Source organism: Ipomoea nil, unplaced genomic scaffold (genome assembly GCF_001879475.1).
Source record: "Ipomoea nil cultivar Tokyo-kokei standard unplaced genomic scaffold, Asagao_1.1 scaffold1932, whole genome shotgun sequence".
In the NCBI taxonomy this organism is placed as follows: Eukaryota; Viridiplantae; Streptophyta; class Magnoliopsida; order Solanales; family Convolvulaceae; genus Ipomoea; species Ipomoea nil.
In genome coordinates, this window is record NW_017618360.1 from 3,046,273 (window position 1) to 3,070,899 (window position 24,627).

A 24,627-nucleotide genomic window follows, 5' to 3' on the forward strand; every position below is an offset into this window, starting at 1 on the left:
GTGACCATGGACGGTTGTCTACTTGTCTTAGGAGACGTACAGCTAGAGATATTGGGGTGTAGTACTTTGTTGCCTTTCCAAAACCAGTAGTTATGACATATCTTTCCAATGTAAACTTTTATTATGGATCTTAAATATATATTCTCTATGTTGCATTTTATCTGTCATATTTATTATTTATTGATCAAATCAATTTTTTAGTATTTTGTTTATTTATTTTTAAATTTAATTTTTTTTTTGTGTTTAATATTATTTTTAGTGTAGTTTTTAACTATACAAATTTTGTATATTAATACCAAATTTAATATTATAAAAAATTAAATTAAAAATAAATTCAATCACCTCAGTGACTCTCCTAAATGTGAGGTCATAAGTTCAAAGATCAATGGACACATACATACACATTATTTAATCCAGATACAGAATTTATATTCTTAAAACACGGCAAATTATTGTGTGGACCATGGTCCACACAATTGTATGGACAATGAATATCAGGTACACTTTTAATATATTAAAAGTACATTATTTTTATACTGGAAGTGCATTATTTTTGTATTGAAGGTACATTATATAAATTAATGTACCCTTAGTATATTAAAAATGTACATATCTTATGTACATAAATAATGTACCCTTAGTATATTAAAAATGTACTTTTTATTTATGGTCCACACAATTGTGTGGAACATGGTCCATGCAATAATGATTGTCACAATATTTCATAACACAAGATGGCAAATTATTGCATGGACCATGAATATTAGGTACATTTTTAATATATTAGAAGTACATTATTTTTGTACTGAGGATTCATTATATATAATAATGTATCGTAGTATATTAAAAATGTATTTTAAAAATGTACCTTACGTATATAAATAATATACCTTTAGCAGGGGCGGACCCAGCATGGGGACATCTGCCCCCTCCCACCCCCACCCCATATATAACCCTTGTATGTATATATGTGTATATAGTACAAGTTTTAGTATAAGTATAATAAAATAGATAAAAGTTAACAAAGTTGAGTAGATTAGGTGGCAAGTTGCCTCTTATCTTTGTATAAGAGGCCAGGTTTTGAATCCTTAGCGTGAGTGCATATTTACTCTGTATTTTTATCTCTTTTGTTTTAATGCGTTCCCCCCCCCCTCCCCCCCCCACCCACTGAACAAGTTTTCTAGGTTCGCCACTGACCCTTAGTATATTAAAAATGTATCTTCTATAATACCATCTAAGGTCCTCCGAGTATAGTGATTTTGCCACGTTTAGTTCGAAACTTTCAAATTGACCATCTGTGGTCCTTCGACTTTCAAATTTAACAATTCGTAGTCCAAGTTAACCACTCATGGTCTTTCAACTATTAAATTTTAACCAACTATGGTCCTTTCAAGAGGACCACGACTGGTTAAATTTTCCACTTCATGTTTTCTCACATTAAAGGCATAACTGACGATTAATCTTTCCAAGTCTTTAATAGTTCACATATGGAAAGACTTTTAATCTCAAGTGAACATTCTATACTGTCTAAAGGTGCTTGAACATAATGCACTACCGTATATAATTCTACATACAAAGTTTACCTTAACAAGGAATTATTATAATTCTTACACAATTTCTAAAGGCATAATTAGATTCACATAACTAGAAAATATAATGTTATGCTAGTGAACAGTTATGCAATTCAATAAGCTCATATCCAAAAGAATTGTACATCATAATAACAATTTAAAATGAGCTATAACATTATTATTATTCAAATAACAACAAAAATCCAAAACTTAAAGGATTATAAAATTTGAATAACAATTTATAATAACCATATACTTTTCAATTATTGAAAAATTTAAACTTGCATGCCCAATACAAAAATGATTCAATGCATATAGTAAACTTTTACGATAACTACTTAAAATTGTAAATTCTAACCATATCAAAACCATATGATATGTTGACATTTACAAATTAAATTCTCACAAACTAAATTGCATAATTTAAACCATAATATTATACATTTAATTTAATTATATGCATAAAACAAACTCAAAAAATATGAAGTGGGCATCAAAATCCAAAAACAATAATGATAACAATGTTACGACATATTGATTCCTCAGTTCAAAGTCGATAATTGTTAGTATTGTAATAACAATTACGTGACAATCATAATTGAACTATCAATTTCCTCAATCGTAACCTCTGACATTTAATAGCAACAACTATAACATTATCATTATTAACACATGTTTTGGATCAAGAATGAAATAGTTTCAAAATTATGATTTCAAATCATACTATCAAAATCCAAACCAAATAATGATAGTAACGGCACAAAACATTGATTCATCGGTCCAAAAACCAATAATCGGTTATTACTATAATAATTCTAATAATTACTACATTATTACATAACAGTAATAACAGAATAATCAATTTTCTTAATTGTAACCGAACAACATTTAATTATAATAATGATAATCATCATTATTATTAAATGTTACATAATATCATCATTATTACCATAAAAGTTATGGACAAGCGAATTCAAAAGAATTTCAAAATATGATTCTTAACATCATAATCTAAATTATTATGACAATAATAAAATAATATTCAATTGTCATAACCATATGTTTTGTCTTAAATCCTTAATGTCTCAAAGCAGGCTAAGACATTAATTATAGCACTTAATTATTCAAATTAGGCTCATAAACCTCAATGGCCTAAGTGAATTATAACATTGATGAAAAAAATGGTCTAGTACTGAAATAGACCCAAAACTTAATATTATTAGCAACAATGAATACCAAAATATGGTAATTAGTAATAATTAAAACTTAATAAACATGTTATAAATGCAAAAGGATCTACAATTATTATTAAAATATCAATCAAAATGGTGGGATCCATACTTTAATAACCCAAGATAGGTCCCAAATAGCTTTCTCAAACAAGCTTTCTAAATAGGCTATAAAATTCAAAATTAGCCTAAAGATTCAAAAATTGAATAATATTTACTATAAGACTATTAGTTAATAATATGCTATATCCAACCTTAATATATACTTTTCTAAATGTGTAATTATAATAAAATAATTTATGAATATACAAAGCATGCTTGGATTTTGCATATTAATATATTATTATTAACTCATAAATAAATTTCAATAATCCAGGCAATTTAATATGCACATCAATTTATTAAATTAAAATTCAAGTAGCAAATTCAATACTTAATATTTGCTCAAAAATGAATAATAATTTAATTGTGACAAGAATTATTGTACTTGTACTAATAATGACAATAGTTCAAACACAAATAATGCCATAATTAATCTTAATTTAAAATTTTTAATGCCAAAATTAAAAACTAAAGGGCATCAATATTCAAAACCACCTATTACCATACACAGGGACGGAGGCAGAGGGTGGGGGGGGGGGGGAGCTGCCCCCCTCACCCCACTCCACCCCATATATAATATTGGAATAAGGATCAAATAGGTCATTGAACTGCACACAATAATGCAATTAGGCCACTGAACCTTAAAATATAACAATTAGGCCACTAAACTAACAAATTTCATTCAATTAGTCTAATTTACAGGTTTTGTAGGTTAGTAACAGGTCACCCCAATATTTAAAATATTTTTAAAAAAATTATTATTTAAAAATAATAAATTAAAATTTAAAAAAAAAACGTTTCTTCGCTCTGCCGGAGAAGAATGGAGACGAAGAAACTTTCTTCATCTCCATGGCCGGAGACGAAGAAAATCGTCTCCGGCGGAGACGGTTAATTTTTAATTTTTATTTTTTATAATTTTTAATTTTAAATTATTCTTTTTAAATAATAATTAAAAAATATATTTTCAAATTTGGGTGACCTGTTACTAACTTGCAAAACCTGTAAATTGGTTTAATTGCATGAAAATAGTTAGTTTAGGGATCTAATTGTTGTTTTTTTAGGTTCAGTGGCCTAATTGCATTATTGTGTGCAGTTCGATGGCCTATTTGACCCTTATTCCTATAATATTTGTATGTATATATGTATATATAGTATATGTGTTAGTATTAGTATAAAAAAATTAGTAAATGTTAAAGGATTTAGAGTAGTTGGTAATGCATGTGTTTGTTAATGGGAAAGGTCTTTGGTTCAAATTTTTGCATTAACATATTTTTGAGTCCTTCCCCTTTGGCCACTTTTTTAATATTTAATATGTTTAATTTATAATGTGTTTTCTATTCAAATTATTTTATCAAATTAATTATGTTTCATATTATGTTATGAATATTTTTATAAAGTTTTGATGTGTTTTATTTTTCGCACATATCCAACAATATCTACAACTATATTTTTTAAGTAATGATTATATAAAAAAAAATCTTAGGTAATTTATTTATTTATTTTTTTTAAATTATCTCTTTTTGTTTTAATGTTTTGTTTTTACAATCCGTACTACTTCTTCGCCCCCCCTTACTCGAATTTCTAGCTCCGTCCCTAACCATACATCATCCATTTACCATTAGCCAAAATAATATATATATATTAATTAAGGTAATATAAATATGGTAATATTAAACCAAATAATTATCATTTACTAAAATTAATATATATGGTAAAATAGAGGTAATTGCATTTAAATAGGAAATTAGGAGCGTGGACCAGGAAGATAGCTCTGTTCCGTCGATTTCCACAGAAGACGCCGCCCGAAGCTCGAGGAGCAGCGATCGGAGCCACAGACGCCGCCCGAAGTAAATGAAGCAGCGACGAACCGCCACACTGCGTCCGTCTAGTTCCAACAGCATCGCCGGAAAACCAGCGCCACTACTGACAGAGAAGCATGCCGCCGCCGTCTTCATCGCATGAGGAGCAATAGCAGGCCACTGGCGTCGTCTTCATCGCGACGCCGCCGCCGCCGACGGCCTCGGATTCCTTTTTGTCGTCGCCCAATGGTGTTGGTTGCAGTCACCGTCGCTTCCCTTCGTCGTCACCAGAGAAACCCAGGCCACCGTTCGTATGACGATCGAGGAGCCATGCACCCTAGACCGCGGAACACCACCATTCGCCGATATCCAATGCTCGTAATCGCCGCCCGAGTCAATCGACAACCGGAGTCCGGCGAAAGACAAAAAAAACTAGCGATTAATGCAAGAAAAATAAATCCAGCGATAACTTAAAGCATGAGGTAATTTTGATTCAATAATTTTTGAATAACAAATCAAAATAATTCTCAATTCCAGCAGAACAAAAATTCGAAACACAACATATACAAAAAATCAATGTATATGATATAGTTTTCGAAGGACAAAAAGATAAAAGGATTTTGTATTCAACAATACAAACAACTAGGCAGAGATTATTGTAGCTCTAATACCAAATGTTAGAAATATACAAATGAAATAGACATGTTTCATATAATCTAATCTCAATAGCGGAAGCATAGGATCAAGCATACTTTTAGCCATAGTTAATACCTTCATCGCATTGCTTGAAGAACAATAAAGAACTGCATTTTGTCTACCACTTTATCTCCTATTCAACTAGATGGTGTAGTTACAAAATTACATAATGGAAGAACCAAACATATATATAACCTATGTGCCATCATTATAAGTTAAATAACATAAATCGTTACTTCCGTTTCAAACCACAACATAATAATCATAAATGTCCTATTAACATAATGAAAAATGTTACATTTTGCTCCATGCAATTCCTCGATCTCATTGTTCTTAGCTTCCATTCTAGTTTCATTACATTTATCGGTCATTTACTTATAGTTTTAACTCAATTAATATTGTTTCTAGCAATTTTTTATTTTATTTTTTTAAAAAAGGTTAACATGTTCGAATCCTAATAAGTTCAACGATACTAAATCACATCTTTACAATTTACATACTCATTCATCAAATATAGGGCATTTGATTTTGGGATGCAGACCTAGCTTGAATATATTTTATAAGAATAAAGAACTAAATAAATTTGTAAGATCATATAATTAAGCAATACCACAACCATTATTTAAGTGTGTGCTTTTGGTGAAACTCGCATTATTGTAATTTTAACCAGCAAAGAACAATAAATTAAGAAGCTAACTAAATCAACTTATATTATCCATATATAGCTAACCGGCTTAAACCAATAAAGTTCTATTACACGTATTCTATATTTCTACTCCCCCACTTTTACTCCATAATGTGACAATTGATGATTAGTTATTTTCATCATATGAATTTCAATGAAAATGTCAGCATCAAAATTCTGTGAGAGATATTAAAAGTTGGGAGTAGAATTCAGAAATAATAGTAATATTTTTGTGTATTAGAGCATCCTCATTATGAGATTTAGGACCAATTTTTTAGGTAAATTGAGTGAGATGGAGGAAAGAGAGAGAAGAGAGAAGAGAGAAGAGAGAAGAGAGGGAGAGAGTTGTGTACTTCTGCAAAAATGGGGTTTTGTAGTGAGTGCACCCTCACCATTGAAGGGAAGAGTTGCGCGTGCACCGTGCACGCGCCAGCCTGGGTGTTTTTTATTTTAAAAATTTTAATTATATTTTTTTTGTCTCTTTTCTCATTTTTCTTTCCTAATCACACATGTAAAAATTCCTAAAAATCTCACACTATTGAGGATTCTCTTAATTCAATAAGCACTTCTCAAAAAGTTAGAGTTTTGAAAACATAAAATGAATTAAATTAAAATTTTATGATTACCAAATTAATTATTTCAACTGGTTTGTAAAGAAATGAGAGGAAGATGACAGAAAGAGTGTGTCGGCATTCACTTATCGCATCCATGTGAGCAATGGCGGATTGTGGCCAACACTTATTCACCTACATACTACCATACATACACTACACATAGGCTCCTGTCGTCCTAATGTATGTACTAAGTTAGGTTTTGCCGCTGATCTGACTGATAATTTAAGATTTTATATATATATATATATATATATATATATATAAGATTGATGATCTGATCTGATCACCTTTTATTTCTCCCATTACATCAATATACTGTATCCATTATATGCATGCATTGCATATCTTCAAAGAATCCTGAGAAGAAGACTTAAAAAGCTTAAAGCTAGCCAACCCCCCAAGGCCCCAAGTCTTGTCACTTTATTCATACTGTTTGATAATCACCTGTGACTCTTCTTCAATTCATGTTTTCTGTTTTTTATGTATGTCAGAATTTTATAACTTATCTTATCATGATAAAGTACGTGGCATGTCATCATTCACTCCATTTCGAACTATTAATCAAAAAGATGCTAAGAATGACTAAACATGTTATGGCTAATTGTAGCTTTCGATGATATCCTCTTGTTTGGTTTAACCAATAAAAAGATTTAGTAATGATATTGGAAAGGGAAAGAGAAAACATTATTATTGTTTTTTTTTTTAATTTAAGAGAAATAGGCACAATCATTATTTAAATGTGTACTCTGTATGAAGGTGATGAAGTCGGTATTGAGCTAAACTTAAAATATTATATATATTTTTTGAATGCTACTGGCTCTATTACAATGTAGTATCTGTTCATATACTTTCTATATTATATATGATTACTGGCCAAACCAACTGTTTTAAGATTGTCCTTTTTATATGTTATGGTTCTTCGCGCTAATCGCGATAATATTTTTTATATTATTAGAATATAAAATGTCAGGTACCCTATGTCAACAAATTTCAAAATAAACATTTAATATACTAAAAAATAATCAATACTTTATTTTGCAAGGTAAACTATAATCTACAATATAATAATTGCTCATATTATTATTATAATAATATAATTTTCAAGACACTCTTTTTTAATTAGTGCCTCGGAAAGTTTCCCTTTTTTCTTCCACAACACCTTCATCATAAAGATGTCGTGGAAAGTGGACCTTGTATCCAAATTTTGTAGTAGTGTCAACAATGCCCACGATAAACAATATAATGTTTTAAAAAGGTCTACATGGGCAACTCAACTGGTCATAGGGATGAAGTTTAGAAAAAATGATCAGGAATCGAGTTTCGCCACAGTGTAGGAGCAATCTCTTAAAGTGAGGGGAGCTTATTGTACGCAATAAATAATGATCTAGCCTCTGTAGTTCAGTTGAGTTACCATAATTTACATTCTCCTAAATGTCCTGTCTGGGCGGGAGTGTGGGCCACTTGTTTAGAAATATTAATGGAGTTTAATGAAGATGGGGAAGAGAGGTGACCATGGACGGTTGTCTACTTGTCTTGGAGACAGCTAGAGATATTTTGGGGTCTAGTACTTTGTTGGCTTTCCAAAACCCAAGTGTTATATCTTTCCCATGCAAACATTTATATATAATGCATCTTTAAAATATAATCTCTTTGTCTCATTTCATCTGTCTTATAATTATTCATTGGTTAAATCATCTATTTATTCTTTGTATATTTTCTTTAGTATTTTTTTAATTTATTTTTAAATTTAATTTTTATGTGTTCAATAATACTTTTAGCATAGTTTTTATTTTCTAAATATACAAATTTTGTATACTAATACTAAACTGTTAAAAATAAGAGAGATAAGGGAGAAAGATGGGTCATTTCTTATTCATTATATTCATCTGTATTCAGTCATAAAATCACAACACATTTATATATAGTGTACAATCGTAACGTAAGATATAATTGAGACATAAATACAAGAACCGTTACAACCGTTATATAATCTATAATAATGTTCACAAATGATATATTTATAACACTCCCCCTTGGACATTATTTGTCAACAACCTTGCCTTGTTAAAAATTTGCTAGGAAAACTCATCGAGAAAAACCTAAACAAGAAAAGAGTACAACAGAAAATATATATTATATTCATGCCTCATTAAAAACTTCACTAGGAAAATCACATGGAAAAAACCTAGTTGAAGAAAAGAGTACATGATATATGTAAAAGCATATATTGTATTGGTGGCCTCATTAAAAACCTTAAGTTAAAAAAAACCCTGTGGGAAAAACTTAGTTAAGGAAAAAAGAGTACAACCATAAGCTTTCAGGGCACAATCTACAAAATCTTCAGGATTTTGGAGTTTGTCAATTTAAGCAATTATTTTGCAACTTTTCCCCATTGTCTTAGTATATCATACTCATGCTTTATTAAAAACCACACTAGAAAACCCAATGGGAGAAAACTAGTGAGGAAAAGAGTACATGATATTTATATATTTATGTGTTGCAAATAGTGCCCAACTGTTAGTCTTTTACGACTTAATCTTCAGGATTTTACGTCCAATCTTCCAGATTGATTCGAGTAAATGTACTTCCCGTCTCACCCTGAAGATAACAATCTATGATTTTACAAATATCATGTACTATTTTCTTCAACTAGGTTTTTTCTACGTGGTTTTCTTAGCGAAGTTTTTAACGAGGTATATATCCTTTTTGTCTAGGTTTTTCCTATCAAATTTTCCAGGCAAATTTTTGACGAGGCATGAATGTGAGAAGATAATGTCCAAGGAGGAAGTGTTATAAAGATGAATTATTGTGGACATTATGAGGATTGATTGTGTAACGGTTAAATATTTATGTTTAGCATTATTGCTTTCCGTTACAAGTGTATATTATATATATATTGTTGTAATATGTAATGATGAATGAGAAGATCCCTCTCCATTCTCTTTATTTTCCTTTTCCCTGCTGTTTGATTTTACAACATAAGCTTAATATTATGAAACATTGAATTAATTAAAAATAACTTAAATAAAGTCTCGTTAATCGAACTAGACAGATAAAATAGGATGGAGAGGATATATAATTACCAAGTAACTTGTAGCTTAATGTTACCTCTATGACCCTCCTAAATATGAGGTTACATGTTTGAATTTCAATAAACATATACAAATATTATAGGGAAAATGGCACTTTTTCCCCCTGTGTTATATACTTATAGCATTTTTTCCCCCTCAATTATTCAAGTGGCTATTTTTCCCCCTGAAATGTTAAATGGACATCTTTACCCTTAAAATAAATATTTTATTTATTTTTCTTCTCCAACAAATTATGACCACGATTCGGTTCAAACCGAACAGACACTATAGCAACTAAACTGAAATATTCCAATTACAATTTAGAATCGAAACTTGATATTTAGAGTTTATTAAAATCGCTAACTGAAACGGCCGGTTCATGTTTCAAACTGAAAAAAATAAAATACATTTATTGTTGAATTTGGACTATATTAAAAATAAAAATTAAATGTTAAAATAAATAAGATTCAAAATCGCGATCCGCATCTGGAACCGCTGGTTCACGGTTCAGAAACCAATTTTTTTTATTCATAATTTTAATAAACTGAAATCTAAATATTGAGTTCTGGATCTGAATCATAATCGAAAACTTTCAATTCGATTGCTATAGTGTCCGGTTCAGTTTGAACCGAACCGTGGTCACCCCTATGTATAAACAATAATTTGTTGGAGAAGAAAAATAAATAAAATGTTTACTTTAAGGGTAGGAATGTCAATTTAATATATCAGGGGGAAAAATCACCACTTTTAGAATAATTGAGGGGGCTAATGTGCTTACATAAATAACTCAGGAGAAAAAAGTGCTATAAGTATATAACTCAGGGGGAAAAAGTGCCATTTTCCCAATATTATATATTTACTTATTTCTCAAATTTATAACATAAATACACAAAAATTCATGACACGTGTAAAGAAGATGGAGAAGAGAGGTAGCTATGGACGGTTGTCAACTTGCATTGGGAGACACCTAGAGATACGTTGGGGTTTTGGGAATTTGAGGTGTAGCACTTTGTTACCTTAATTACCAAACATTTATTGTGCATCTTAATCGAGATAAATTGAGTGAATGATCACAAAATTTTAAGTTTGACTTTCTTTTACTTTATTTCTTTTATTTTTTATGGTTTTTTGTAAATTAGGATTACAAGACGACGCTGAAAATAAGGAGTTTGTTTAATTTATAAAAAAAAAAAAAAAAAAAAAATTCAACTTGTACAAATCATATTCGGATGAATATGAAGGGGCTAAAGAAATATGATTCCCATTCTAGCTCATAGGCTTATATATATATAACTTTCAAACACCAAATAGCTATACAATCGAATCGTCACCAAAGAAAGATGCAAGAAAGTCCCGAAAAGAAGAAAGCTATCTTCTTCCTCATTCTCCTAATTTCTTCTGCAACTTTTCTTGGCAACTTTCCATGGCTGACCCTTCTTCTTCTCCTCTTTCTTGGGGTTTCTCTCTTGTTCTTCTTGAACACCCAGTGGCTTCAGCCGCAGCTGCTGCGATGGAAGATTCAGAGACAAGGGATCAAAGGCCCCAAACCCTCTTTTCTCTATGGGAATGCCCCTGAGATGCAGAGGATTCAAGCTGCTTCTGCTGCTTCCATGAAAGCTTCAAGCCATGGTGAATTTTTAGCCCATGATTACACCTCCACTCTCTTCCCTTACTTCGAACAATGGCGTAAAGAATATGGTAAGTCAATCTATCTCATCCTCACCTCTTTCATATTGGCTACATAGATTTTATATAACCTTAATTAATCGGTGTCGATAGTATTGAGTATTCCCGATCAAATAGTGGTTATGAGTTTTTCTGGTTACTCAATTTTTTTTTTTTTTATACAATTAAGTACACTATTATACATTGTGTTATTTAGAAAGCTTAGCTTAATAGTTCAGTAGATTAAGAGAGATTAGAAAATCTCAGCGGCGGTGACAGCGTGGGAATTTTGTCTGTAGTGGTCTCTTGTGCACACGGACATTTAACCTTATTTCTATTTAGTTATCCTGATTTATATCATCCAAAATACTGTCCTACTGGATGTAAAGAATCTTTAGAGTTGGGGATTCAACCTGGCCTTTTGGGAGAAGGTATAACCATGCATGTTTTAGAAGTTATACCGATTAATACCCTTATCTTTCTCAAGATAACATAAGAATATACACGATTGTACTTATGGTTAAAGACACAATCGCTGATTGGAACCTTAAGATTTTTCATATAGGTAAAATAGAGTAAAAAATATTTTTTTATATTTTTGTAGATTTCAATGTTACATAGCAAGACAATAAAGGAGTTAGTGAGTAAGACGCAGCCTTCAAGTTTATATTAATTTATAACTTTGCTGTTTGGCTTTTACATTATTATTATTATTATTATTATTATTATTATTATTATTATTTTGCATTGGAGGCATATAACTGTGTGTTGTCCTTGTTATACTTAATTGATTTTGGCATTTATCATAATAATTTAATGATTTTTTTTTGTATAGATATTCTTGATAAACAAGTGATGACATGTGTTAGTCCTTTCCTTCCCCACTCAAGATTTGTGTAGATAGGGAAATTTGTGTGTATTATTTGCCTGACCTTTCAGTTGGACCGACAGGCACGTGACCAGTCACCACCTTGCTCAAATAATAAATATTAATTAATCCCAAAATAAATGGTCAGGTGTGACATAATTCTGTCATAAATTATTATTTTTAGTGTGATTTACCCACACACTCTTAGGTAGTAGCTGATGTGATGATATGATTTGGATCTTTTAAGCATGAAATCTCCGAGGAGCTACCCTGAATTATGGATGACAACGGAACGGGACAAGGGCAGAGTATATACTACCCAACCCCGTCTCCAAAATCCCGACCTCGTAGGGAACTAGGTGGAGACTTCAGTCAAATTCGTGTAATTTTTAATTTTAAAAAATAAAAACTTAAGTCTTAATTTTAAAAATTAAATTATCCCCGTCCCTGACGGAAAATTACATACACTCTCTGTCTCGGTTTCCTAATTTTTCTTTTATTTTCGTTGATGACGGGACAAATTGCCCTCCCTACCCTTAATGGTCCCGCTAATACTATGAAAAAAAAACTCTCTTTGTCCTTGAACAAAAGATGCTAGGTAATGATCACACTCCAATCCAAATTGTGCTGAAATGATTAAGACTCCCACTAGGACAAGCATTGTCTGAAAATTCGGAAATTTTAATAAAGCTGAAAGAGTGAATGATTTAGGGTGTGAACAGTGCTTAAGGTAGGGACAATGGCTTGCTATATCTGTTCTTTTGGGAGTTAATGCAGTTTTTGTTTTCAAGTCAAAATTTTGATGTGATGGGTTGTGCAGATACTCAGCATGTACAAGAAACATCATGTGAGCCTAACAGTTTAGGGTTTAATAGCCACCCGAGGTTGCCACTATATATGTAATAAGTGTTGGGGAAACTTGCAACGCCAACGCGCGATCTGGAAGCCTTTTAAGACGCACGGACACTACGGATGTATGGTAGAAAGAAAATCTGTGCCGTGTTATAATAACACTACCTTAAAAGCGTTAATTGCCGGGTAACGGTGCAGTTAGAACCCTGGCACGCTTTCGACCGGCTACACAGACCTACTACGGATAGCTTGCACTAGCAATCGCGTAGGCGAACCTCACTATTGCTCAGACGACGGGAGGGAGAAGGAGAATCGAATAAAGGACTCGAATTCAAGGTGTGTTTTGAAACGATGTTGGGAGCTGCTATTTATAATAAGCAGCCCCCCCATCCCTTCCACAAAAGGAAGGACGCATATCATCCACAAATAAGCGCAATATGCGCTGTTTCACATTAATAGCGCATGATGTGCTATCCACCCCTTCATTTTCCTTTGAAATTTTCCAACAATCCCCCACAAATAGACAAAGTTTGAACTCAACGCACTTAATTTGCTTTGGTCGCCTTGAATCTCATGAGGTCATACTCACGACCCTGAGATATCCCCTGTTAGGTCTATTCTAGGATAGACCTTCAACTCTGTCAAGTCTACCTCATCGCAAACCACCATGACCGGCTACAGAGTATCTATGGGTCCCAAACCCATTTCCCTTGATGTATCAAGGACGGCCTTCCTGTTTAGGCCCTTTGTGAAAGGATCTGCAATATTCCTTTCAGATCTCACAAAAACCATTGTGATTACCCCATTTATTGTTAACTGCCGTACAGACTCATGTCTGACTCTAATGTGTCTACGTTTCCCATTGTAGACACTGTTTTGCGCAACACAAATGACAGTTCGTGAATCACAATGTGGTGAAGGTGTTGGACACCCCCACAATTACACGGTTATCACCATGTTTCTTAGCCACTCAGCTTTTTGGGATAACCCCTATTATCTTTCATAAGAGGCGGTTAGCCCTTTTCTACACAAGTTAGGGATCTCTTTTAGGTCTATCTCAACATGGACCATGGTAGCCCTTTTCCACTCAAGTTAGGGATCTCTTTAGGTCTATCTCAACATGGACCATGGTAGCCCTTTTCCACTCAAGTTAGGGATCTCTTTAGGTCTATCTCAACATAGACCATCCCAATTGAGTATAAGGCACCAAGAGCACTTTGTACTCATGTCATTATGCGGTGAATTCATTAAGTTTGTCTCAACAAAACTACCATTTCTCAAAGAGTTATGAATTCATTAAGAGTTGTAGCTCAACCTCACATGTGGTGAATTCATTAGGTTTGTCTCAATAAAACCACCCTTTCTCAAAGAATTATGAATTCATTAAGAGCTGTAGCTCAACCTCACAAGTACACACACTGTCGGAATGACCAACTAGTGTACTATTTTGTAACTCTTTTCATGGCTTCGTTTGACCACAGAAGTGGGATTCACCACGAATTCATTACCACTTGGACTTCAAGTCCTTCCAATGAGTCAACGACTAATCCTCATAATTAGCCCTCAAGTAAGTTGATTCTTTTGACCAAACTTACATGCATTTTGACGAGTACTTCGTTTACTCGTAAATAATCCCTTGAGATTTTCATGTTTAACATGAAACATTCTCTTTCATCATTATTCTTAATACCACAGAGAAACTTTTGATGAAAATATAAGGAGTTTATTACCCCCACAAGCAACACTTACAAATAATTTTGTCAAACGTATTTGATCTCTTACCCAGACTGATATTTGGTGCCCAACTTTAGCTCCTTTGTAGACTGAGTTTTGCCGACTTACTTTGTGAACCATTATAGTAGTTTTGCACTCTGCCTGATACATGCTCAACAGTTGAATATATTTCAACAAACTTGGTTATCTCAATTGATCACAATTACCCTTTAACTAGGAATTATAGGTATTTCAATATGACTCAACCAAGAGTTTAAATAATATATATACAAGTGCTCATTGTTAGTAAGCTATAGAAATAATGTTGTCCACATGCTACATCAAGTTGAATAACATAATCCCAAGGAAGGACGCATATCATCCACAAATAAGCGCAATATGCGCTGTTTCACATTAATAGCGCATGATGCGCTATCCACCCCTTCATTTCCCTTTGAAATTTTCCAACAATAAGTGCCTCTGTTGATGATGAATGTACCTAGCTAGGGATAGAAGATGGCAGGTATGTAGGATAAGGTGTGGAATAGTTATTGAAAGAATTGCACCTTAATCCCGAGAACCTCCACAGGTGACTGGTTCTGGAGTCTTGTTTCGGAGTCATTCTTAAAAGAATTCCACACCTTATCCTACATACCTGCCATCTTCTATCCCTAGCTAGGTACATTCATCATCAACAGAGGCACTTATTGTTGGAAAATTTCAAAGGGAAATGAAGGGGTGGATAGAAGATGGCAGGTATGTAGGATAAGGTGTGGAATAGTTATTGAAAGAATTGCACCTTAATCCCGAGAACCTCCACAGGTGACTGGTTCTGGAGTCTTGTTTCGGAGTCATTCTTAAAAGAATTGCACCTTAATCCTGAGAACCCCACCCGTGACTAGTTCTAGAATCTTGGTGTTTCAGAACCATTCTTGAAAGGATTGCACCTTAATCCTGAGAACCCCAACCAAGTGTTTCAAAATCATTCACGAAACTGAAAGAATTGTGTACCTAAATCCCGAGAACCCCAAGTCTTGTTTCGGGGTCATTCTTAAAAGGATTGCACCTGAATCCCGAGAACACCACCTGTGAGCTGTGGTGGAGGTCTTCGGGATCCGTTGATGTCAGAAGTTTAATGTTTGTTGTTACAGGTTGCATATATACATATTCAACAGGGAACAAGCAGCATTTGTATGTGAACCAGGCAGAGTTGGTGAAGGAGTTGAACCAGAACAGTAGTTTGGGGTTGGGGAAGCCAACTTATGTCAGCAAGAGACTTTCCCCTATGCTTGGGAATGGGCTTTTGAGGTCAAATGGCCATATATGGGCACTCCAGAGGAAGATTATAGCACCAGAATTCTTCATGGGCAAAGTCAAGGTACCTGGAAAAAAGCCATAAACACATTTTATTTCAAAACTTTAATGGTCTTGATTGAATTGCAGGATAATGTGAACCTGATGCTGGAATCAGCAGAGCTGCTGGTGGGAAAATGGTACGAGGCAATTGAAACGCAAGGCGGGGAAATGGCGGAGATTGACGTGGATGAAGACCTGAAAAGTTTCTCGGCAGATGTGATTTCCAGGGCTTGTTTTGGAAGCTCTTACAATAAGGGCAAACAGATCTTCTCGAAGCTTAGAGATCTTCAAGTCATCATTTCAACCCAGAGTTATCTCTTCGGTTTGTCATTGCTAGGGTATGCTGTTCTGAAACTTGTTCCCTCGCTTTTCCTGTCTGTTACACCGAGCTAAGAAACTAAGAACGTGTTTGTGAAAATTGCAGATTTCTTCCACAGAGAAAGCACAAGGGGATTGCCAGTTTGGAGATGGAAATAGACACGCTTATCTGGGAAGAGGTGAAGAAGAGGGAGGCGTCTTCGTCGGAGAAGGACCTGTTGCAGTGCATACTGGAAGCCGCCATTAACGATGAAAACATGGACGAGAATACGTCGAGGAAATTCATAGTCGATAACTGCAAGAACCTGTATTTTGCAGGCCACGAGGCCACCGCTGTGGCTGCATCCTGGTGCCTTATGCTCTTAGCTCTCCACCCGGAATGGCAGACCCGTATACGCGAGGAGATGGACCAGCTCTGCCCCAATGGCCATCTCGATGCCGAATCGATCACCAAGATGAAGGTGGTGACGATGGTGATTAATGAAGTCCTGCGTCTTTACCCACCGGCTGCATTCGTCTCGAGAGAAGCCCTCGAGGAAACACGGATAGGCCACGTCCTCGTGCCCAAAGGGGTGTGCGTATGGACATTGATCCCGACTCTGCACCGTGACCCCGAGCTATGGGGGCAGGACGCAAACGAGTTTAAGCCCGAGAGGTTTGCCAACGGCGTCTCCAATGCCTGCAAAGTGCCACAAGTTTTCATCCCGTTCGGGGTCGGTCCTCGCCTCTGTGTTGGCCGCAACTTCGCCTTGGTTGAGCTCAAAGTTGTGTTGTCTTTCATAGTCTCCAAGCTCTCGTTCTCGCTTTCTCCAAAGTACAAACACTCCCCTGCTTTCCAGATGGTCGTTTCGCCTGGAAAAGGAGTAAGAATTCTGATTCAGAGATTGAAGAAATAGGATTAGGTTCTAATGGCATCAAACCTCAGATGTACTCCAATAAAAAAACACAAAAACTTTTAGGAAATCCTATGTACTTGAGGTCTGGGAACCATAATTTCTGCAATTATCTGATCTTTATCTCCAAAAATGTTAGTTGTGTGATTTATGATCTGACAGGAATCTCTTTGATGCTGAACAAACAACAGAAACAGGATAAAGAGAGTAGTCTCATTCACATATCTTTAAATATTTTCAGTGGTCCTCTTTTCACAGTTTGGACCTGTCAATTTTGAAAGGGAAAGCAACTAAGAAAAACGAGTCCACAACGAAATAAAATACACGTGCAAGCCATCACCCTGTCGGGCGTTCAACTTGCCCACATGAACACGAAATCCCTCGCCCTGGGCCCCACACCCCAGCTCAACAGGATTTGTGAAGGTAGTAAATCAGAGTGACTCAGCGACCCATTAAGGACGTTCGACTAAACACTTTGCAAAAAACTATAAACTATGCACACTTCATCCCCGAGCGGACCGCTCATCCTTTTTTTACTTTTATACATACTGCACCGGTATTTGCATCCCGGATTCCCGGTGTTGTTACATACACATGAGTTCAAACTCCTGAACTCGGGCTTTAGCCCCGAGGGGACCACTCAGCCTTCAATGAAGCCTTTTGATGGTACCATGTTGTCTTCAAACTCGTTAATGCATCCATCTATGCTCCACTCGAATGCCAATCTTCTGGATCAGTAAAATTAATCGAATCCAGGTTAGTCTCTAGAGAGCAACCGGCATCCAAAGGAGAGGCCCGGTTCCTTCTTATTGTTACTTCGATCCAGAAAATGGAACATCATATTCTTACAAGATCTAGACTTCGGGGGACCTAAAATCTTCGGAGTACCAAATGCCACAGAGAGAATATAATAGAAATGGAACAAGACAGGGAATATTATCATAGCTGTGAATACCACTTAAGACTAGAGTGGGGCGGGGACCAATAATACGTCAGGCTGTTTATAATAACCCTTCATCAGTGCCTGTAGTAATCCACAAACACACACAAAAACAACTTAGAACAAAAATTACCATATAAAATAATAGGGGACCACCCTACAAACAGAATCTGTTGACATTTCCCAGGGATAAAAAAAAAAAATGAATGGAACAACTTAATAAATGCACTATTAATGGCGGGAATTATCTCTGATTAAATGTCATTTTCCTAAACAAGATGTGATGCATAAGCGGTCCCCCCTCCATAATTGGTATAACCATGCAACTGAGAGAACTAACCCTAAGCCTTGTAGTCCAAAAAGTAACGTGACCTAATAAAAAACTAGCAAAGAACTCATAGTTCCAGCTCACATGGCAATGGAAGATGACTCGAAATTTTGAAATGGGATAACTGTACTTTCCTCGAACAACTTGCACCAGAATACATAAATATACAGTATTTCAAATTGATTTTTTCAGGATAGATTGCTCTAAGGAAGCCAGAAACAAGGAAGCCATGCAAAGTTCAGAACAGGCAAACAAGGATCGTTTCATTCGAGTAAAAAAAACTGAATTATACGCTCTATCTTACTCGGGAAATTGGCTTTTGATTTTCCAAAGATGAATCTTGTGAATAAAACTCCTACTCTGATAGTCTGATGCAACAAACGGAAGCCAAATTCAAGTTTATTCTCCATAACGGAAACTTAAAAGCCTTTCAGGCTGCAAGGTGATAATAAAGCCTGTAAGAAACCATTTTGCACAACTTTTTTCCACATAATTTTATCGATCTGTAACCAAGATACATACACATCGAATATGGATGTGCACATATATATGCTTTAAGTAAGTCTGCCTTATGACAAAGCAAGCAATCTCTCATAATATCAAGGAATTTTGGGGCATGGGGGGGCAACCCTAGCCAAGTTGGTCAGATAGTTGGCTTGGTAACCACACGGTTCCAAGTTTGACTCCCCGTGGGAGCTGTCTATTGGCCTTCTTGGTTACCTTTACCTCCTTCTGATCCTTTGCCGGTTAGGGTTACAAGGTGGGCTTCACCCAGAGCGAATTATATCTACGGAGAAAACAATACATTGTTGTTGTATGGAATTCATAAGGAAACTAGGTTCTCATTAAGCAGTTATAAAGCTCGATAAATTCATTGAAAAATTTAGCAACATCCAATACTTAGAACTGTCAATGGAAGAACATAAATCGGGAAGCTTCGCTATGTCACACTGATCACTCTTTCATCATTCGGGAAACCACTCACCAAACGAAATAACGAGAATGAAATAGAATCATTACCACATTTATTATATGACGGAGACGAGGAGAAGATCCCACCTGTTGAAAGCTGTACCATTTGAAGGAAAACGTGTAAATCCCCGAGGGTGGAAAAAAATGAAAGCATGGAAAAAGGGAGCTCCCTTCAGTCCAAGCAAGGGAAGAGAGGGATAGAAACTATCTCCCGCATCATTCACTCAATCACAGTAGCACAAAACATCTTCTTTTCTACTGAGTGGTTGGATGAATGAGTCGGCAGCTAATTCAACCCCAATCTCATCCATGAGTGGGCTGAAGGAAGCTCTCTCGAACCACTCCTCAATTCAGCAAACGTAACCAGTGTCATTAGTATAAACCATGACTTAATACTAAGGTATAATGTCACAAAACATAACATTTTAACCTGCCTTCCAACTACTTAGCATTCAACAACTTACTAGATTCCTCAGAAGAGATTCAAACACGTATTGTCACAAACGAAGACTCAGAACTATCCCACTAACTCAATCATCTGTTAAGTAATGAAAATTCCAATAAAAAGAAATTTGCATTCTAACCGAGTAACTGAACAGTATTTAAAGGGCAAATGAAGGTTACTTTCTTCAGATATTAGCCTGCCAGAAAATAACAAAGAAATATACAAACAACAGCGATTATCAACTTCTTGAACCAAATTGGGTGTTAAAGAAATTAAATGAAGAATATGAACATTGAAAAATCTTCAAAACAAGAATGAAGTTGAAGCATGTGCAACTTCTATCCACTTTAAAGAAAATAAGAAAAGATAATTTCTTCATTGATAAAAGAAAATAATTTCACATAAGAAGCTAGTCGCTCCTTTGTTACTGCTCAGAATATGGATATGGGGCTTTAAGTCACTCCTTTCTACCTTAAGGAGGAAAAACATAGAAAGCAGAAATGAGGCGTTTTCTCTCTAGCCTAACACTCCGCAAATTATTATTATCATTATTCTTGATCTTTGAATGGTTTTATAAATCCTAAAATCAAGGTGCATACATAGATATATCTTTATTATTAATTTAATCATCCATAGAAAATAACTTTCAGTGTACAAGGAATAGCTCAAAACATTTTCAGGCAATCTTATGAGTCTAGATAGAGGATCATAAATGGATCAATCACAAAGCCAAAAGCCATGAACTTAACAAAGCAACAACCTTAATATATATATTTTAAAAATTAAAAAAAAAAAAAAAAAAAAAGGCATGACATCTTAACCAAAAAGATACTTAAAATAGTAAAATTTCTTCAGTAAGAAAAATGGGAATTGAACTAATCAAATTGAAATCCCAACAAAAATTTCAATTGAAAAGTGATGGCCTAGAAAAATCAAGATCCATTTGATCTTTCTTAATGTAATAAACTCACTATGGAGATCCAACCTTACTAATTGGAAGAGTGAACTCCTCTACAAACCCTAAAATCAACAATAAGCCAACAAAAATAAAAAATCCATTTGATCTCTCTTGATCAAGTAAACTCTTTTTATGGATATCATTCCAGACAAACAGTAATTCTTATAAGAGAACAACAATACATGTTCCACAAATAAGATTGCAAAAAAGCAATTGATTAACCATACCCATCATAAATAAATAATTAAATAAAAACCTGGAAAGGTACCACCTTTGACCCTTAAATGGATGAAGCTGCAAAAGGAAGAATGGAATGCAACAAATAAGAGTAGCAGGGAATAAGAGGAAGAAGAAGAAGAAGAGAACAAAATTAAAAGTGCAGAAAAGAATAAGATGGAGGGTGAGTTGAATAAATGCTTAGCTAAATACAGCAATATTTATAAGGAAGAGATGGTAGTAGTAAATGGAATGGAGGAACAGTGTCGGGTTAGGAAAAGGGTGAGTGTTTTCTTGCAGGAAATACGGAAGAAAAATGGAGGAAAATGGTGAATGTGTAAATCAAACGAAGGGTGAGGGGTCGCTTTCGCCATGAGAGTCAGAGGTAGAGAAAGCGACTTTAATGGCAAGATCCCCTCAAATCTTTCTTTCACAGTACACATTTACACACCCTTTCTTCTTCTTCTTCTTCTTCTTTTACAATACACCCATATATATATACTTAGAAATACACACACACACACACATATACGTATATATAGTACATATAAGTGCTGAATTCATGTTATTGTTTGTGGGCACAGAGCAGAATCTACGACTGCAAGATGGTCTGCAAAAGATGAGAGAAAATAAAAGAAAAATCCATTCTTTTTCCAATCTTTTTCTTTTTAAATCTGCCTGCAAACTCATACCTCTGGAGCGCACTGAGGAGGAAGCTAATGAGTACACTTGCCCTCATCATCGATCAAAGGAGAAATCCTAAAACAATTCAATTTCACAGAGCCTTTCTTTATTTTAATTAATGATGCATTATATAAATGCGATCTAGAAATTCCTCATAGGCATACTTATATTATACTCCGTATTATACAATATTCAGACCCCTTCCATGCATATATCATATTGTTATCTCAACTATTATGATAGTGTTATATTTTAGTCCTATCTTAATATTTTTATTTAACAATTATAAAGTATAAAAAAGTAATTTTAAATTTAAAGATAAACAATATAATTTGTACTTGAATGGATGGATGGAAAAGTAACAATTGTGTTCATTTTATATTAATTTTTAAAGGTCATGAAGATTACCCTAACGGATGAGAGTGACTAAGTGAAAATATATATAGTGCCGAATTTGGAATAAGAAATTGTAATTGTGAAAGAGGGTTTGAAGTCGTTGTTCAGTTTAATATTTTATGAATACATTAAAAATTACGTACTGTTTAATTCTTGTACATTATGGTGCTTTGTCCAAGTCATCGTGGATGATTTGATTTCATATTACCACAATAGTTAAGGTGGTAACGTGATTGAACTATAAATAGATGACTAAATGTAGAGATAGACTATATTTTTTTTTATATGTTTGTGTGTGTGGAAGATTGATTCGTGATGAAATTGAAAAATAGATGGTTGGACTTATAAGGGCCTGGGCTATCATTCGAGGTCTACGGTTGGCATGGGAGAAGAGATTTCAATAAATACTACTCCGTAATAGAGAATGTTTCTAACAAGTTAAAGTGGTCAAGTAGTGATTGAAAGGTGGAAAGATGTCTTGGAGCCCTATTCAAAAATTGGTAGAAGCTTGTCACCAAGAGATTAGAAAGCCATGAAAGGTTAAGCAGGTTGAACATATCTATAGAGAACAAAATCGAGCAACACTCTAGTCAGGTTATTTCTTGACACATAATGGAGTTTGAAACTTGAAAGTACGTGATTGAGACTTCTCCTTCGTGTATCATGAGTGTCCTCGCTAAAGATGAATGGGGTATCCCATATACTAGGACTTTATATATATATATATATATATATATATATATATATATATATATATATATATATATATATATATATAAGGAAGGGATCAAGTGCATTTGTGAATTTTCGTACGGTTGTGCGGTAGAATAATGTGCGTGAGTTATATACTTAATGTGCGTAAGTCGCGTGCTTAATGTGCCTGAGATTTGTACATAATCTGCGTGAGTGTGTAATGTTAATGTACGTGAGTTTTGTACTTAATGTGCCTGAGTATTGTGTTTAATGTGCGTGAAGTTTGTGCTTAATGTGCATGACTTGAGTTCAGAATTATGAGCTCAGAAAGAAGCAGAACAGAAAGAGAAGGTGGGTGAATCTTTTCTGATTGTGTGTAAATGGATTGATATATGTAAACGCACATATGGATGTTCTGATTTGATGTTAAAAACAAGACAAAATTCATTCCTCCACCACTTCGAAACAAAAAACAAGAAGAAAATGCAGCAGTGGATGCGCATAATTTTCACAGCAGTGGATGAAGAACACACTCACGCACATTAAGCACAGAACCCACGCATCTTAGGCACAAGACTCACACACATTAAGTACAAAACTCACGCACATTAACATTACACACCCACATACATTAAGTACAAATCTCTTACACATTAAGCATAATACTCACGCACATTGAGTACAAACCTCACGCACATTAATCAACCGCACGGGAAGCATCAATCACACAGGAACCTTACACTATATATATATATATATATATATATATATATATATATATATATATATATATATATATATATAGAAACGCTCATATGTGGTCATGTCATTAGGTGTGATCGTGTGGTCATATCTGTGTCGTTGAATCAGTTTAATCTAAAGGCAGTGGTAATTCTGAGGATTTTCGCGCGTTTTAGTAAGTGGGGGTGTTATGGTAATTACAGTGACCATTTATAGCGGACGGGTTCCAGAATACACCAACAGTGTTGACAAAATACACCAATAGTGTAATAAAATACACCACAGTGAAACACACCAATGGTGCATTCCCGTGTTATGGTAATTACAGTGGCCATTTATAGCGGTCGGGTTCAAGAATACACCAATAGTGTTGACAACATGCACCAATAGTGTAATAAAACACCCAACAATGTGATTTTCCCTATTCTGGTGTTTTATGACAAGTTTACCCTTACAGTTCGCTGGGTAGGAGAATGTGCGCGAAAATACTGGAAAAATCTTGATTAATATGATTCATTAGATCTATCTAATCTAATGGTCTATAATTGACCATATGACCACACCCAACAACATGGCCACATGTGATCACTCCTCTCTCTCTATATATATATACAATTCTTTATAATATATGCTAACAGTATGTGATGTTCGATATAACAACCAATTTAGTATTGTTAAAGAAAAATACATTTCAGAATAAGTTTTAATTTCATGATTAATATTTTATTTTATTGTTTTTAAAATGTTATCAATAATAAAATTACTTAAATTTTATGTCGTGCATCGTACGGGGCAAAAACTAGTGTGTATATATATATATAT

The 24,627-nt window shown here is 34.4% G+C and overlaps 1 protein-coding gene and 1 long non-coding RNA gene across 3 annotated transcripts; one reads left to right on the forward strand and one right to left on the reverse strand.

Annotated features, from left to right (window-relative positions):
• Positions 1–11,056: 11,056 nt before the first annotated feature.
• LOC109194068 (cytochrome P450 714A1-like) lies at positions 11,057–17,565 on the forward strand. The gene is made up of 4 exons (XM_019344931.1): positions 11,057–11,465; positions 16,017–16,243; positions 16,309–16,559; positions 16,646–17,565. The coding sequence occupies exons 1-4, from the start codon at positions 11,108–11,110 to the stop codon at positions 17,433–17,435; spliced, it is 1,626 nt and encodes a 541-aa protein (XP_019200476.1). The 5' UTR covers positions 11,057–11,107; the 3' UTR covers positions 17,436–17,565.
• Positions 17,311–21,774, reverse strand: LOC109194072. 2 transcript variants are annotated; one of them, XR_002056374.1, is made up of 4 exons: positions 19,721–21,774; positions 19,005–19,068; positions 17,513–18,456; positions 17,311–17,391 (listed from the first exon to the last, which is right to left on the reverse strand). It is a non-coding gene; the product is annotated as an uncharacterized LOC109194072 (long non-coding RNA). The 2 variants fall into 2 exon arrangements; XR_002056373.1 differs by having other exon boundaries at positions 19,005–19,135.
• Positions 21,775–24,627: the final 2,853 nt, after the last annotated feature.

What these genes read in the sequence shown, in the direction of transcription:
- LOC109194068 (XM_019344931.1), top strand. Translation starts at nt 11,108, where the DNA reads ATGCAAGAAAGTCCCGAAAAGAAGAAAGCTATCTTCTTCCTCATTCTC. An exon ending in ACAATGGCGTAAAGAATATG is followed by an intron (nt 11,466 to 16,016) that starts GTAAGTCAATCT and finishes TTGTTGTTACAG; the next exon opens with GTTGCATATATACATATTCA. An exon ending in TCTTCATGGGCAAAGTCAAG is followed by an intron (nt 16,244 to 16,308) that starts GTACCTGGAAAA and finishes ATTGAATTGCAG; the next exon opens with GATAATGTGAACCTGATGCT.